The sequence below is a fragment of the Sminthopsis crassicaudata genome, chromosome 2 (genome assembly GCF_048593235.1).
Source record: "Sminthopsis crassicaudata isolate SCR6 chromosome 2, ASM4859323v1, whole genome shotgun sequence".
In the NCBI taxonomy this organism is placed as follows: domain Eukaryota; kingdom Metazoa; phylum Chordata; class Mammalia; order Dasyuromorphia; family Dasyuridae; genus Sminthopsis; species Sminthopsis crassicaudata.
The window spans coordinates 369,362,148-369,376,957 of NC_133618.1; the positions used below are offsets into that span (position 1 = coordinate 369,362,148).

At 39.0% G+C, this 14,810-nt stretch overlaps 1 protein-coding gene across 3 annotated transcripts in view; it reads right to left on the reverse strand.

The window, feature by feature from the left end:
- Positions 1–14,810, reverse strand: part of LOC141556654 (60 kDa lysophospholipase-like) — a 126,153-nt gene that overhangs the window by 51,546 nt on the left and 59,797 nt on the right. For all 3 annotated transcript variants that reach the window (XM_074291120.1, XM_074291118.1, XM_074291119.1), the window contains exons 8-12: positions 14,360–14,542; positions 12,989–13,102; positions 11,578–11,697; positions 6,198–6,293; positions 2,697–2,860 (exon numbers count right to left, since the gene is read on the reverse strand). In XM_074291120.1, the coding sequence (XP_074147221.1) occupies positions 2,697–2,860; positions 6,198–6,293; positions 11,578–11,697; positions 12,989–13,102; positions 14,360–14,542 (677 nt within the window). The remainder of the gene's footprint in view (positions 1–2,696; positions 2,861–6,197; positions 6,294–11,577; positions 11,698–12,988; positions 13,103–14,359; positions 14,543–14,810) is intronic.

Sequence of the window (14,810 nt, forward strand, 5' to 3'; positions counted from 1 at the left end):
CTTACTGCATGCCAAGATGTGGGTTGTTAATGTTCAGTCATTTTAGTGTGTTCAAATCTTCACGACTCTATTTGGGGTTTTTTTGGTAAAGAAACTCAAGTGGTTTGCCTTTTCTTTCTCTAGATCAGTACAAATGAGGAAACTGAGGCAAACAGAGTAAAATGACTTGTTCAGTGTCACATAGCTCGTAAGGGATTGAAGCCATATTTGAATCCAGGTTTTCCTGATTTCAGGTCCGGCATTCTTTCCAATCTGTAACTTGGCTGCCCTCTGTACTAGACACTGATACTATGAAGACGTGAGTATAAGTCCTTGTCCTTAAGGGGTTTACATTCCATAAAGGGAGACATCATACATAAAAATCATATATAAAATAAAGGAAAGATGACTTGGTTGAGGAAGGCATTAGTGTCTTGAGGTGATCAGGAAAGGCTTAATTTAGAAAGTGGTACTTTGAGGTTTTTTGTTTGTTTTGAGGCAATTGGGGTTAAGTGACTTGCCCAGGGTCACTAGAAAGTATTAAGTGTCTGAGGGTGAATTTGAACTCAGGTCCTCTTTCAGGGCCAGTGCTGTATCCACCATACCATCTAGCTGCCCCTATACTTTTGAGATTTAAAAGAAAAAAATTTTTTTTTTATTTAAAGATTAAGTCTCTCTATTTTACCCAAGTTGAAAGAAAAAGAGCTATTGAAGGGCCTGGCTCCATTCTGATAAATTCAGGAGCTTTGCTACTCTGATTACAACTAAGGATGATTAGTAACCTAGTGGCCCCACAACCCTAGAGGCTCACTCATACTAATGCTACTGGATCCATCTAAACCCACTGCAACTCAGAACTTCAGAGCTCAGGAGATTCACCAATCCCAGTCTTCTCAAAAGCAAGGACTGCAGGCAAATATTAATATGCCAAGTGAAATTGTAGATTCTTAGAGGCAGAAGTGAGAAGGGATAGCATTCCAGGCTTGGGGGATAGCCAGTGAAAAGACATCCAGATGAAAAATGCAATAGCACACAGGAAAATAGCAAGACAGAAAGTTCAGCTGGATTGGAGAGTTCTATACAATGATTTTTTTTTCCCTGAGGCTGGGGTTAAGTGACTTGCCCAGGGTCACACAGCTAGGAAGTGTTAAGTGTCTGAGACCGGATTTGGACTCAGGTCCTCCTGAATTCAGGGCTGGTGCTCTATCCACTGCGCCCCCTAGCTGCCCCAAGTTCTATAGAATGATAATGGGAAGGTGGGTTGAAGCCAGATTATACAGGGCTTTAAGTACCAAATTAGGGCATCTATATGACACAATGCATAGAGTTGGGCCTGAAGTCAGAATGACTCATCTTCCTAAATTCAAATCTGTTCTCAGACTATTTGTATGACCCTGGGCAAGTCACTTAATCCTATTTGTCTCAGTTTTCTTATCTGTAAAATGAACTGGAAAAGGAAATAAAAACCACTCTAATTCTTTGCCAAGAAATCTTCAAAAGAGTTGAACAAAGCAAATACTAAATTGGATAGCAACAAAATGCCAAATTGAAGTCAGAATAGTATAAAAGGTACCATGGGATTATGGAATAGAATTAAGCACCTAGAATCAAAAAGACTTGGGTTCAGAGCTAAACTTTATACGAGATATGACATTGAGCAAATAATTTTCCCTCTTTGAAGAAGATTATGTTTATTCAGAGATATATTTTTGTCTATTCTTGAACAAATGTCTGTTCCTTTGTGTTTTGTAAAACTGAGTGTGTTCTTATAGAATTGAGGCTTTTGTCATTCTATCCTGCTCTTCCCCACCCCTACCCCCACACCATATCCCACCACCATCTGGTTCCATCCTGGCCAGGTATCACAAGTAGGACCACATCTGGAGTCCTGTAATCAGTTCTGGGTACCACATTTTATGAAGGACATTGGCAAAGTGGAGAGCTTCAAAGTAGCTCGCATGCTGAAAGAGCAATAGGTGGATTAATGAAATGAACTCGTAAAGTGTAGCCTAGAGAACAGAAAACTTAGAACCAGAATTCTTATACCTGATTCTGTGAACTTGATTTTTGTCAGACTAAGGAGGGGAGTATTTGGGATTAAAAAATACTTTGATAATTATATTTCATACTCACTCATAAACACACATATATATTTCAATATACTTGGCTTCTCTCTACAATAATATATATTTTATGCATTTAAAAAGGTGATAGAGAAGGGGTCCAAAGGCTTCACCAGACTTCCAAAGGAGTCCATGACTCAAAAAAGATCAAAAAGCCCTGACTGAGAGGGTCTTTCTTCAATTATATGAATGGTATTCGTGAAGAAACGAGCTTTGCTCTGCTTGATCCCAGAGGGCAGAGCTGTAAACAATACAGGAGAAGTTAGACAAGCATGTTTTGACTTGATTTAAAGCAAAACTTCTTAAAAATTACAGTTGTCCCAGAATGCCATGGACTCTCACACAGAAAGTGATGAGTTCCTTTTCAATAAAAATCTTTAAGCAAAGCTAGAGGGTCTTCATGACTCCAGCTCTGGTGCTCTATCCCTAGCTGCCAAGACTCCCCCAGGTCTGAGTTCCTCCTTCTTTAGACACCAACTGTCTCCTTGTTAACAAAAAATGATTGGAGAATCCTCACAAGCAACCAAGCCATCACCCCCAAAGCCAGATCTGCCATTCCCTCTCACCCTCTCCCACCACTGGCTCCCACAGTACCTGCCCTTCACTGCTATCAACAGTGGGCTGTTCCTGTCACCATCCCAGCTGTTCACCTTTGCCCCATTCCTCAGAAGGTACTGGACAGTACCCACATGCCCACCTCGGGTAGCCATGTGCAGGGGAGTACGGCCATCAAAGTCACTCTCACTCAGATCGCCACCCTATAAACAGAGAGAGAGACATCATTCATAGAAATTGGAGAATGGGAGGAAGTGGGTCACTGAGACAAAGCCATTGTCTATTGGCTCATCTATTCAGAAGCAACAACAGGCCAATGAGCATCACCATCACCACTACCACCCCAAAGATGAATGTGTGTTTTACCTTCTGTATATAAATGATTTCAGTTGTGAACCCAAGTAGAAACCCACTGGATTTGGAGATGGAGGAGCTAGTTTGAAACTCAGCTACTTACTAGATGCATGACCTTGAGCAAATAATGACTTAGAATCTTTGAGCCTCAATTTCCCTATCTGTAAAATGTGGTGACTGGATTAAGCCGGTGTTTCTCTAACTGTGCTGCAATGAACCTTGAACACCACTAGTTTGTTGTTTTTGAATGAATTCTATTTTGCTTGTTAGTGGATATTAAAATAATAATTTTAAAATATTTTACTACAAAGATTCTGCCAAAGTTTTGTTTAAACTTAAGGATTCAGGGCAGTTAGGTGATGCAGTGGTTAGAATGTCAGCCTTGGAGTCAGGAACAGAGTTCAAAAAAGGTGTGACACTGGGTAAATCATTTAACCCCAACTGTCTCCAAATATAAAAATATAAATAAATTAAAGGTTCTACCACTGTGAAAAAAAAGTTGAGAATCACTGGATTAAATGACTTTCAAGATTCAAAGGATATTAAGAAAGCACTGGGTTTGGATGAAGTGGGTTCGGTTCACTCACTCACTTGTGATACTTTTTTGTGTGGCCTTGGATAAATCATTTAACAACTCAAGGCCTCAGTTTCCCTACATGTAAAATAAAAGGGGTTAGCCTGAATGATATCCAACATCCCTTCCTATTTTAAATCCTATAATTCCATCTATAGTCTGTGCTTTGAAATCAGCCATGCCTTTTTAGATAGCTAAAAACTTCTCTCCAGCTCAGAACCCTCCATGTTGCTTTTCAGGTGTCCCTTTGCTACAGCCAAAGTTGAGAAGATCTGCCTAAATCTTAATAGACCAGGATTGAGCCTTGAGGGGCTTCAATGCTTTCCTATCCAATAATGAATATGACTTTCTCTTGTAATTCATAGCACATGTCCTCCCTAATCTCTAAATTTTTCTAACTCTGATTTATCCTTCAAGGCTTATTTCTTCCAGGAAGTCTTTGCTGAATGTTTCATCTTGGTGCAATTGTTCTCTCCTCTAAACTCTCATCATCTCCACCATTTATTCATTTTATAATTATTCTCCTCATTTACAGAAGCCAGAAGCATATGAAGGCACTGGGGATGTTTACTTTTGGGAGAAGAAAGGATTTAAATCAGGTATGATCACTGTTGCCAAGTAGATAAATAATATCAAACAGAAATTAAACTAATTCTTTCTCATCCCAGAAGTCAGAATTAAGAATTAGAGATATCCAGGAGAAAAGCTGACCTTAGGAGGTAATGAGCTCCTCATTACTGGAAATCACAAGATCAGACTCCCAGAGTTCTGCTGAACATGAGATAGTCACTAAACTGCAAAAACTAAGTCAACTCCAAATTTGTTTTATAATTTCAGTGCTCCCTCATGGCTGCATGCTAATCGTTTTTTTCTTTTGTTTTTTTTGCCTGATTGCCTACTTCACTTTCCTATGCATCTGTTCTAAACTTTTTCCTCTCTCTTCATATCATCTCTACCTTCTTTGCTTCAATAAAGGACCTTAACAAAGACTTTACTGGAAACTCTAAAACAATTCCAAATCATGTCTGTCTTTGTATCTCTCTGTCTCTCCCTTTCTACCCCTCTCTGTGTCTCTCTCTCTTTCTCCCTCTCCCTCTCTTTTTTTGCTCCAGTCTCAGAAGAGAAAGTGAGCCTTCTTGAAAATTACATCGCTACCTACTTGGTACCTCCTATCTTCCTAAGAACTTGCCCCTTTTCTCATTCCCTCTCTCCTCATTTTCAGTCTCTTTAATCACTGGCTCCTCCCCTATTGCTGGCTCACATCATAACACAGTCCCAGATCAGGCTTCTAACCTCATCATTCAACTGAAATTACTCTCTCCATGGTTACCAATGATCTCTTCATCACTAAATTTGATAACCTTTCCTCAGTTTTCATCCTTCTCTGCAGCTTTTGGGGTTGTTGACCAGTGACGTCAAACGTCAGAAACAGAAGCCACTAATCAGAAACAGGGCCACTAGTCATACAGAAAAATCCCTGCATTCTGCAAATTGACTTAGTTTTAAAATGTAATATTATCTATGTTTTATTGTATTTTTATTTATTCTATTAATTATTTCCCAATTTCATTTTAATCTGGCTCAGGATGCTTAACTCCGCTGTTGTTAACCACACTCTACCTGAAAACCTCCAAAGATAAATTCACTCCTCCATCCCTCTCACTCCATCCCTCCGTTTTCTCTTTCTCTCTAAAAAAAGAGAAACTCTGTCTCTTTCTCTCCTATCTTTCTCTGTTGCCTACTTCACTTCCCTATGCATCTATTCTAAACTTTTTCTTCTCTCTTCATATCATCCCTACCCTGTTTGCTTCAGTCAAGGACCTTTAACAAAGACTTTACTGAAAACTCTAAGACAATTCCAAATGATGTCTCTCTTTCTCTGTGTCTCTCCCTTTCTATCTCTTTGTCTCTCTCAGTCTCTTGCTATCTCTTTTTCTGCATGTCTTTCTCTCTCCTTTTCTGCTCAAGTCTCATAAGAGTCTCCTAAGGCTGTTCATTCCATCTTGGACAGCCTTGATCACTAAAGAAGTGATATCAAGTGGAAGTTGGAAGATCATCCATCAAAAGAAACTATTGGGAAACTTCCAAGTTTCTTCCAACTCTACTATCTCAGATTATATGATCTAATGAGAAAGTTTCTATCCTCATGAGCTCACAGGCTAGTAGACAATTCATCTGGCACTTAGAATACCTTAGATGCCTCAAAAGCTTAGTTACCTTGTTAAAGGTATGTCTGTGTGATCTTTCCCCATCACTAACAGATTCTGAAGTCATTGAAGGACTGACTTGATTGATCTCAGGATCTTAAAAAGAGTAGATACTTAATCCATATGCATCGAAGACAATGACATGCTGAGAAAACCCCTGGCCTGGGCCCTATTCCCCATTCTACTACTGATTGGCTGTGTGACTTTGAACAAGATCCCCTTCCTACCAGAGAATTTAGTTTCATTACATAATAAAAGAATTTAAACCAGATGCTTTCTCAGGTCCTTCCAAAGGCACCCTCTATGCCTCTAAAGGTGCCTTCATACTCAGTTCTTGAGAAAAGCTTGATAGGGAGAGAAAATGAGTTTTGCCTGTGGTTCTCGAAGGCCAAAGGGCAGGCTCACCAGTTCGAAGATGGCTTCCAGGGTCTCCATGTCCCCCATTCGAGCTGCAGCACAGGCCAAGGTAGGAGTCAGAGAGTCCCTTACAGCATCCAGATCCTAAGAACAGAAAGATCACTGCAATCCGAGTCACTGTTCAACACCCCCTCCACCAGCACCCTTGAGAAGCAAAAAAGCCAAGATAATAATGGTACTGGGGAAAGACAATGCACTTGAAACCTGGAGTCCCATCTCTGGCACTGCCTTTGTGACCTCAAGAAAGACTCTCCCTCTCTCTGTATCTTAGTTTCTCTATCTGCAAAATGAGAGGATCAGACTAGAGGAGCTCCATTAGACCCTTAGAAATCTGGCATTCTCTGTGACAAGGACTCCAGAGTTGGAAAGTCCGGTCAATATTGCATCTCCATACAGAACACTTCACAGGGTTATAGAAAAGCTCAAATGAGATGGCAAAAGCAAAGTATTTTGTTAACTGCACAGCACAATCTGACTCGTCCTTTCATGCTTTAGTGGTTCCTTGGCACTTTTCTCACAACAGCCCCATGAGGCACATACAACAGGATATCCAAGGACATTTTAAAATTTTATTTTTTATTAAATTTGTTAACATCAAATAAGATGTGAGTTTCCATATAGAGTAGAAGAGAAGAAAAAAAAAGAGGATTGTAACTAAAACCACAAATCTTTATTAGACAACAACTTGCCTTTTTGTGCAAGTTATTTTCATTATTCTTTTTTACACATAGGGAAACTGAGGCTCAGAGAAATTAATTGATTTGCTCAAATTTGCAAGAGTTAGAAAGCAGAGGACCTAGAATTCCAACCCTAGTCTTCTGGATCCCATATGCAGGATATTTTCCTCTACATTGTAATATTTCTTTTTAAGTAATAATGATTATAGGAACCCACACTGCCAATCATCCCATCTGCTAACCTTAAGGTTTCTTAAAGCCCCAGATTCAACAAGAATAGTGAAGCGTCTCCATTAAACATATGCCATATGAGAATCAATAGAAATGACTGGGGATATGATGTCTGAAAAAATGAAGACTAAGGGGGAATATGGCAGCCTTGAAAAGGACTTGAAAGGCTGGCTAATGGAAGAGGGTGAGACCTGTTTTGCTTGGTTACAAAGAGTAGAACTAGGAGCAATGATTCAAAGTTGCGAAGAGGCAAACTAAAGCTTGATATCATAAAAGGCTTTCAATTAGAGCTGTCCCAAAGCTGTATGACTACCTTAAAAAGCAGCATGATTCCCCTCCTAGGAGTCCTCATGTAGATGCTGGATACCCAGTCATTGCACTGAGAAGGATTCTTTTTTCAGTTATGGGTGGAACTAGCTGAGGTGGCCTTGGAGGTGCCTTTCAACGACATTCTGTGGTTCTGGAATTGTGTGGTCAGACACTTCCCTGGCCACATCTTAGATCCTGCTGTGGGAATGTTTGGGCAAATACAGGAAATAAGATGCCATAAGACAGACTGGCATAGGCTCTTGCCCACTTACCATCCTCAGCCACCTGCATCAAGCTCCCATAACCCAACCCTGATTACAAAGCTAATGAAAGCATCATGAGTCCCACTCTCTATTAAAGAGTAGCTAATAACTAAAGCTATAATAAAACAGTGGACATCAATGGCACCTTTAATCTGGCAATCTACCACAGGCAAGCATCAATTAACAAGTGGAAGCCCTTGCTGGCAGTCCACCCCCCCCATGGTACAAAGATTTTTGGAGACACCTAGTATAGACGAACAAATAAATGTGTGTGTGAGGGAAATTTTCAACAAGCATATATGAAGCACCTACTAAGTTAAGCACTGTGCTAAGTGCTAGGGATACAAAAACAAAGAATGAAACAATTTTAATAGCAAGGAGATTTCCAAAGCAGGAACTGCAGAGAGTCTATATCAATTAACTTTGTAAAATGTTCTTGGTAATACAGATAATACACACATCTACCCATAGAAAGATCAGAGATGTGGAGCCAAAAGGGACCCTATGAGTGCCGCTAGCAAGCTACTCCAACTCTTCACTTTTCAGATGAGCAAATGATGGCCCGGGGAGGATAAGGGATTTGCCAAAACCTGCAGAGGTTTATCCAAAAAGGCAAATCTTTTCTCCTTTGATTCTGAGTGCTCACTCTAGAACAGCCATCTCATCTAAATGTGTTTGTTTCCTTCTTTTCAAAATATGAGCCGGGTAAAAGCACCAGGACTTGTCATTTCTCATCTGTATCCCCAGTACTTAGCAATGTTCAGAGCTGAGTAATCACCTCATAATGCTTTTGTCATTCATTCATTCATCACCAAAAGGAAGAAAAAAAGCTCAGTGACAAGAGTCTTATCCACCCAAGAAAAATGGGGCAAAAGACTGAGCCAACAATCCAGAAGATTCAAGATTGCTTGTTCTAAATCCCCTGGCCAATATTTTTTTCTCAAATATCTGGATAAAAGAAGGGATAGAATGGGCAAAGTGGGATGAGCTTTTGGTTACATATTCCAGGGAAAATTCAGATGCCTGAGTTGTAGTCCAAGTTATAACACACACACACACACACACACACACACACACACACACACACACACACACACACACACACAGAGCATGGAACTTAGTTTCCTCATTTATTAAAAAAAAAAAAAAAAAAAAAAAAGGAACTGGACTAAATCAGAGAATCCATAAGATTCATGAGTGCTGCCCAGACCAGATACATGTTTAACAAAATAAGTAAAAATATAATACAGATAGTATTAACTCGGAGTTTTCTAAGTCAACAAGAGCCTTTCAAGATCTGGTTCTGAATTTGACATCATCAGATTAGGTGATCCTTTTTAGCTTATTTGTTTTTTATTTATTTACTTTAAACTTAATATAAAATAGGAAAAGAAAAAAAATCATGTATACAACAGAATATGAGAGAATTCAAAATATAAATAAATTTCCATTTCAAAAAACTTATAAAATAAATACTATGCATTGTGTTCAGAGCTGCCCAACTTTTCCTTGATTCTTTGTAGGTTTTCTTTTGTTCTCTGCTATACACTTTTTACATTATTTTTTTTCCCCTTTTCTTCCTCCTCCTCCCCCAAGAAGGCTACAATTAAGTGCGCACACACACACACACGTACACAGATACACACACACACATATACACGTATGCATAGAAATCTATATTCATGCACTTATATACACATATGCATTCATATGCATTAGGTGATCTTTAAGGTCCCTTCCAGCTCAGACATACTAAGATTCTTTTTAAGGTTTCGCTCACTATGAATGTCTCATCAATTCAGGAAACCAGTTTTCTGGTTTGAAAAACTGAATTAGGGTTGCTATCCCAAGGAAGCAAAGAAAGTAAAAGAAAGATTCCATGTATGCAAAAATATTCATTTATAGCAGTAGTTTTGTGATAGGGGGGAAAAAAAACTGACTCAAAGCAGAAACAAAGTGGGTATTCATCATCTACAGAAATGGCTGAATAAATCATGCTATGTGAATGGAATATTATTACACAGTAAGAAATGGAGAATTCAGGACAATTTGGGAAGACTTTTGTATGAAAGAGTGCAATGAGCAGAACCAGGAGGGCTTACTCTATGAGCACAATAGTATACAAGAGAATATCTTTAAAAGATATTAGATGTTTTAAGTAGTTTTGTTAAATAGCTTTTTCCCTTTATTTTTATTTTTTTTTAAATTTTATTTATCTATCTATCTATCTGTTTATTTATTTATTTATTTTCTGAGGCTGGGGTTAAGTGTCTTGCCCAGGGTCACACAGCGAGGAAGTGTTAAGTGTCTGAGACCAGATTTGAACTCGGGTCCTCCTGAATTCAGGGCTGGTGCTCTATCCACTGCGCCACCTAGCTGCCCCTTTCCCTTTATTTTTAATTCTTCTTCATAAGTATTGGGAGGAAAGGAAAGGGAGTGAGCATTTCCATGTCTCTAATATGCATGAAGCTCTATATTAAGTACTTTACAAATATTATCTCATTTGATCTACACAACAACCTTGCAAGGTAAGATATTGCTTTTAAACCCATTGTGGAGAGGAGAAAGAAAAATTAAAGTAATGCAAAACCAAACTATTTCAATAAAAATAAAACAGAAAAGCCACCACCAGCCCTAGAGCAAGGCAATGTACAACTATGATTACAGAGGATTAGCCCATAGTGATAAAAGCAGACTTCCCACTTCTTGGCAGAAAGGTAGAAAAGCAGAAAACAAGTTGTCAGGAATGGTCAGTGTGTTGATTTTGTTTTGTTTAAATGGTCTTTGTTATAAGAGAGGAAAGATTTTATAGTGGGAGTAAGCAGGAACCAGTGAAAAGTAACTAAGATGAGGGGAGAGGGGGAATGGAAGGCATAAAAAACCCAGTTACTTCTAAAGGGGGAAAAATGGTGCAAAAGGAGAGAAAATCTAGAATAACCTTTTTTCCCCCCTCACATTAAGGCAACAGAAATATCGAGCCAGGAAGAGTGTCATCTGTCTGAGTAAGATTAGATGCATTTAGGTCATAAGATTCTAACTTATCACCTTCACTTGTTCTACTCTGAATGGAAAAAAGTTTCTGATAGCTTCCCATAATTCCATGGCAAAAATCCTTTCCTCTTCCTGCCCAGTCATCTTTTAGCCTCAGCTAGAACTTCTCCCAAAAATAGAACCTTCATAGGATCTATATTGTTTTAATTAGTTTATTTTACAATTTAGCTTAAGAAAATTTTTTCCCTTTTAAAATTAAACTATGAATTGGAGATGTGAGATTTATTCTCTTTCTTTCTCCTCACTAATTTAATATGTGACCTTAGATAAATCTTTGTGTGTCTCAACCATACAGTGAGGGGGCTAATACTGATTCTTCCTAAGATCTCTTCCAGCTCTAAAATCCTATTATTTCAATTTTATTTCATTCAACAAACACTTATTAAATGCTAGCTGTATGCTTTGCATGTGTCAGAGCTGGATGTCAGAAAAATAATATAGCATATTATAGTTCTTCAAGGAATATGTCCATATTAGATCATCATGGTAAGTAGTCAGAATTGTCTCCACTTTACAGATGAGCAAACTAACATAACAGGCTCAAAGGAGAAAGACATAGTCATAAAGCTAATAGCTGAAAGAACTGAGAATCAAACCTGGTTCTGCCCTTTGGAGTTGCCTAATATAATTTTCTGTATTTGGCTTTTTTGTTTGACACAATAACTATGAATTATGGATACATTCAGAATAGTAGATGTCAGTTTTACTTGCCAGAGAGGAGAGCTGCTTTCTTCCCTAGAGTGACAGTTATTCAGTTCCTAGAGTGGTTGGATAGGACAGTCAGTAAGGACCCCAGGTTTCACAAAGCTGTAGGGCCAATCACAAATGAGCACTCACATGGCTGCAGTTCAGGTAGAGGAGGTTGGCAATAAGCTGGACAAATTTGCTATCCCGAAGTGTTATCTGGAAATCTTCAGACAGAGGAGTCATCTCCCCCCTCAAGTTCTTGGTCAATAGCTAGAAGAGGAGAAAATGTTCCCTGGAATCAAAGGATATTAGAAATTCTTTTCTAACCTAGAGTCGAACTTGAATGGCTCCTCCAATATCTCATTGAAAGTCACTCATCCACTCTCAGTTTGAAGGCCTTCAGAGTCACTTGTCTCCAGAAGGAGCTCAGCTCATTCCACTTCTAATTGTTAGAATTGTCCTTATACCTAATTGAAATTTATTCCCGAAACAACCTAGTTCTGTCCTCAAAAACCAAGAAGAATAAGTACAATCTTTCTTTACATAATATTCTTTCAGATACTGAAAGACAACAATGCTTTACCACCTTCCATCCCTGGCTGCCAAAATTGTCTTTTCTAAGCTAAACATCCCTAGCTCTGCCTGATATGGCATTATCTCCAGTCCTCTCATTTTCCCACTAAATGCCCCCCCAATATGGCATTCAGAACTGGACACACTTTTCCAGATATGATCTGATCAAGGTAGAAAACAGAGACGTTATCACCTCCTTTATTCTGGGCTCCATAAAAATGCCCAGTGCAAACTTTTTTGGCTGACATGTTATAAATCATTTGTTCCTATTGGGTTTGATACCACTAAAATCCACAAATTACATCTCCAGTTTCCTTGCATTTTTTTTCTCTATGTCCCTTTCCATTTGTGCCTTTTCTTTTTCAAGATTCAGCTCAAGTGATAACTACTGCTATCTTCCTACATCCCAAGCACTCCTGTATAGAAATAAAGAGCCATAAATTCACAAATACACAAACATTAACAAAATAAAAGGAGAAATATACATATGGACACACAGATATTCCCCTTAAACACATTGTGAACAGGGCTTAGCACACAGTAAATGCTTAATATAATGCCCCTGCCAATATTAGAGATAATAGGGAGCAGACCTAGGAACAACAGGGACACATTGTAGATAGGCATTTTTAAGCTTATTACAAAGGAAATCCTTTGAATCATCAGTACTACAACAAAGTGGAATATGCTGTCAAGAGACAGTGGGCTCCTCATAATTAAAATATAATATATAAATATAATAAAATATAAATAATACAATAAAAGGCTAAATGACCACTTGTCATCAATATTATGGAGAATTCTTGTTCAGATTTGTGCTGAACTTTGAGATCCCCTCTGAGGTCCTTACATATCCACTTACATATTCATTCATAAATGGTATCCACATGGACAACAGCTCATTCAAATTCATTCACACAACCATTCTCAGACGTGTGTAAACAAACACATATGTATAAGGGAGCTCACAGCCCAACAGGATATTTACCTTGTGCTTGTACTCCAGGCCGAGATCATCCCTGCCCAGCACATAAGACAGTTTGGCCAGTGCTGCCTCAGATGTCATATCGGACCCAGGGATGATACCAATACCTGATAGAGCCTTTAGAGAACAAGGAAGATGAGGGGCCAGAAAGACATCACCTGCTCTGTAAAGTTTCCCTGGTCCCTAAGACTGGCAACATCCCTCTCCCCCCCCCACCTATCCCTAAAAACTTTCTGCGGCTCACCTCTGAGCCCAAATGGCTGAAATAGAAAGCCACCACCCAAACAATGTCTGGCCATGCTGGAGAAATTGTGAGCACACCTTATTCAGTCCGACTCCGAACTGGGAATATGAGGGCTCTGGATTATTGAGGAAAAAAGGAAAGAGTTACGGGAGGACAGGGGTGATAAGAGAGTGAGTGATGGGGGCAGCTAGGTGGCGCAGTGGATAGAGCACCAGCCCTGAATTCAGGAGGACCCGAGTTCAAATCTGGTCTCAGACACTTAACACTTCCTAGCTGTGTGACCCTGGGCAAGTCACTTAACCCCAGCCTCAAAAAGAAAAAAAAAAAAAAAAAAAAAAAAAAAAAGAGAGAGTGAGTGATATAATGTTTGTGGTGTGCCAGGAAAAGTCAGGCAAGCTAGGCTGTAATTCCACCAGTAATCCATTATAACTCCAGCCAAAGTTCTAAGCCTTCTCTCTGGTCCTCAGTTTCCTCATCTGGAAAATGAGGAAATTAGATTAAGTGATCCCCAAATTCCTTCCGAGATCTTTATTCCTTATTTTCTGTTCTAAATGAAAAAATGGATGTATGTAAAAAAAAATAAAAGTTTCACTCTGTAAATATTTTCAGTGTTAGCACTCAAGCTTTTGTTACCAACATAGTGCATGAACAAAAGAGTTCCAGACTGCCTCATTGCTCTAGCCTCCCTTCTTTACTGTAATATACACTTACTTTCATGTTTTAAAAATTGTTCTAATGTTCTATGTTCTAAGCCAGGGCTTCTTAAGTTTTTTTTCACTAAGGACCCCTTTTTACTAAAGAAATTTTTATGCTTCCAAGATTATATAAAATAGGTATACAAATAAAATATTTACTGATTATAAATCATAATTTCACAACTTCCCCCACATTAAATTATAAGACCCCCAAATGAGGTCATGAATCACAGTTTAAGAAGCTGGTTTTAAGGGACTTTCCCATTCTGGCATCCCACAAGTTCCACGAGCATATCAACAGATTCTTTCCTCAGCATAATTTGACGTCAGACCCAAAGATGTTTGAGCCAGTTGATCAATCCCCAAACCATGGTTCAGAGCAGAAAATGATATACAACCAGTCTTGACTCTACCCCCAACGTAACCCACCCTCACCATGCCAGCTGCGTAGTTTGAGGTCACAGAACCCTGCAAGCAGTGGGTACAGTTGACAATGACCATTCCCCTCTCTGTAGCCTTCTTCAACTCCCAAAGCAGATCAGGATTGGTGGGTCCATTGCCTGTGCCAAAAGTTTCCATCACCACCCCTTTCATGGGGGGCTGTAGGAAGGCCTTTACCTACAGGAGAGAGACTATCATGAGAACTGAATATACCAAAGAGAAAACAGTAAAACTAACAGTATGATCTGATGCAAAGGAGTTCATGAGTCAGGAGACCAATTTGGAGGGTTTTTTAGGAAGTTTAAAGAGTTTTAATTTATTGTTTTATATAGCTGCATGCCCAAATCATTAATTACTTGATATTTCTCCATCATAAAAACTCTTCCTTGTATCCCTTTTTTCTATGTGTTCCCATTCTTCCTTTATTTCCCTCCACCAGTGCATC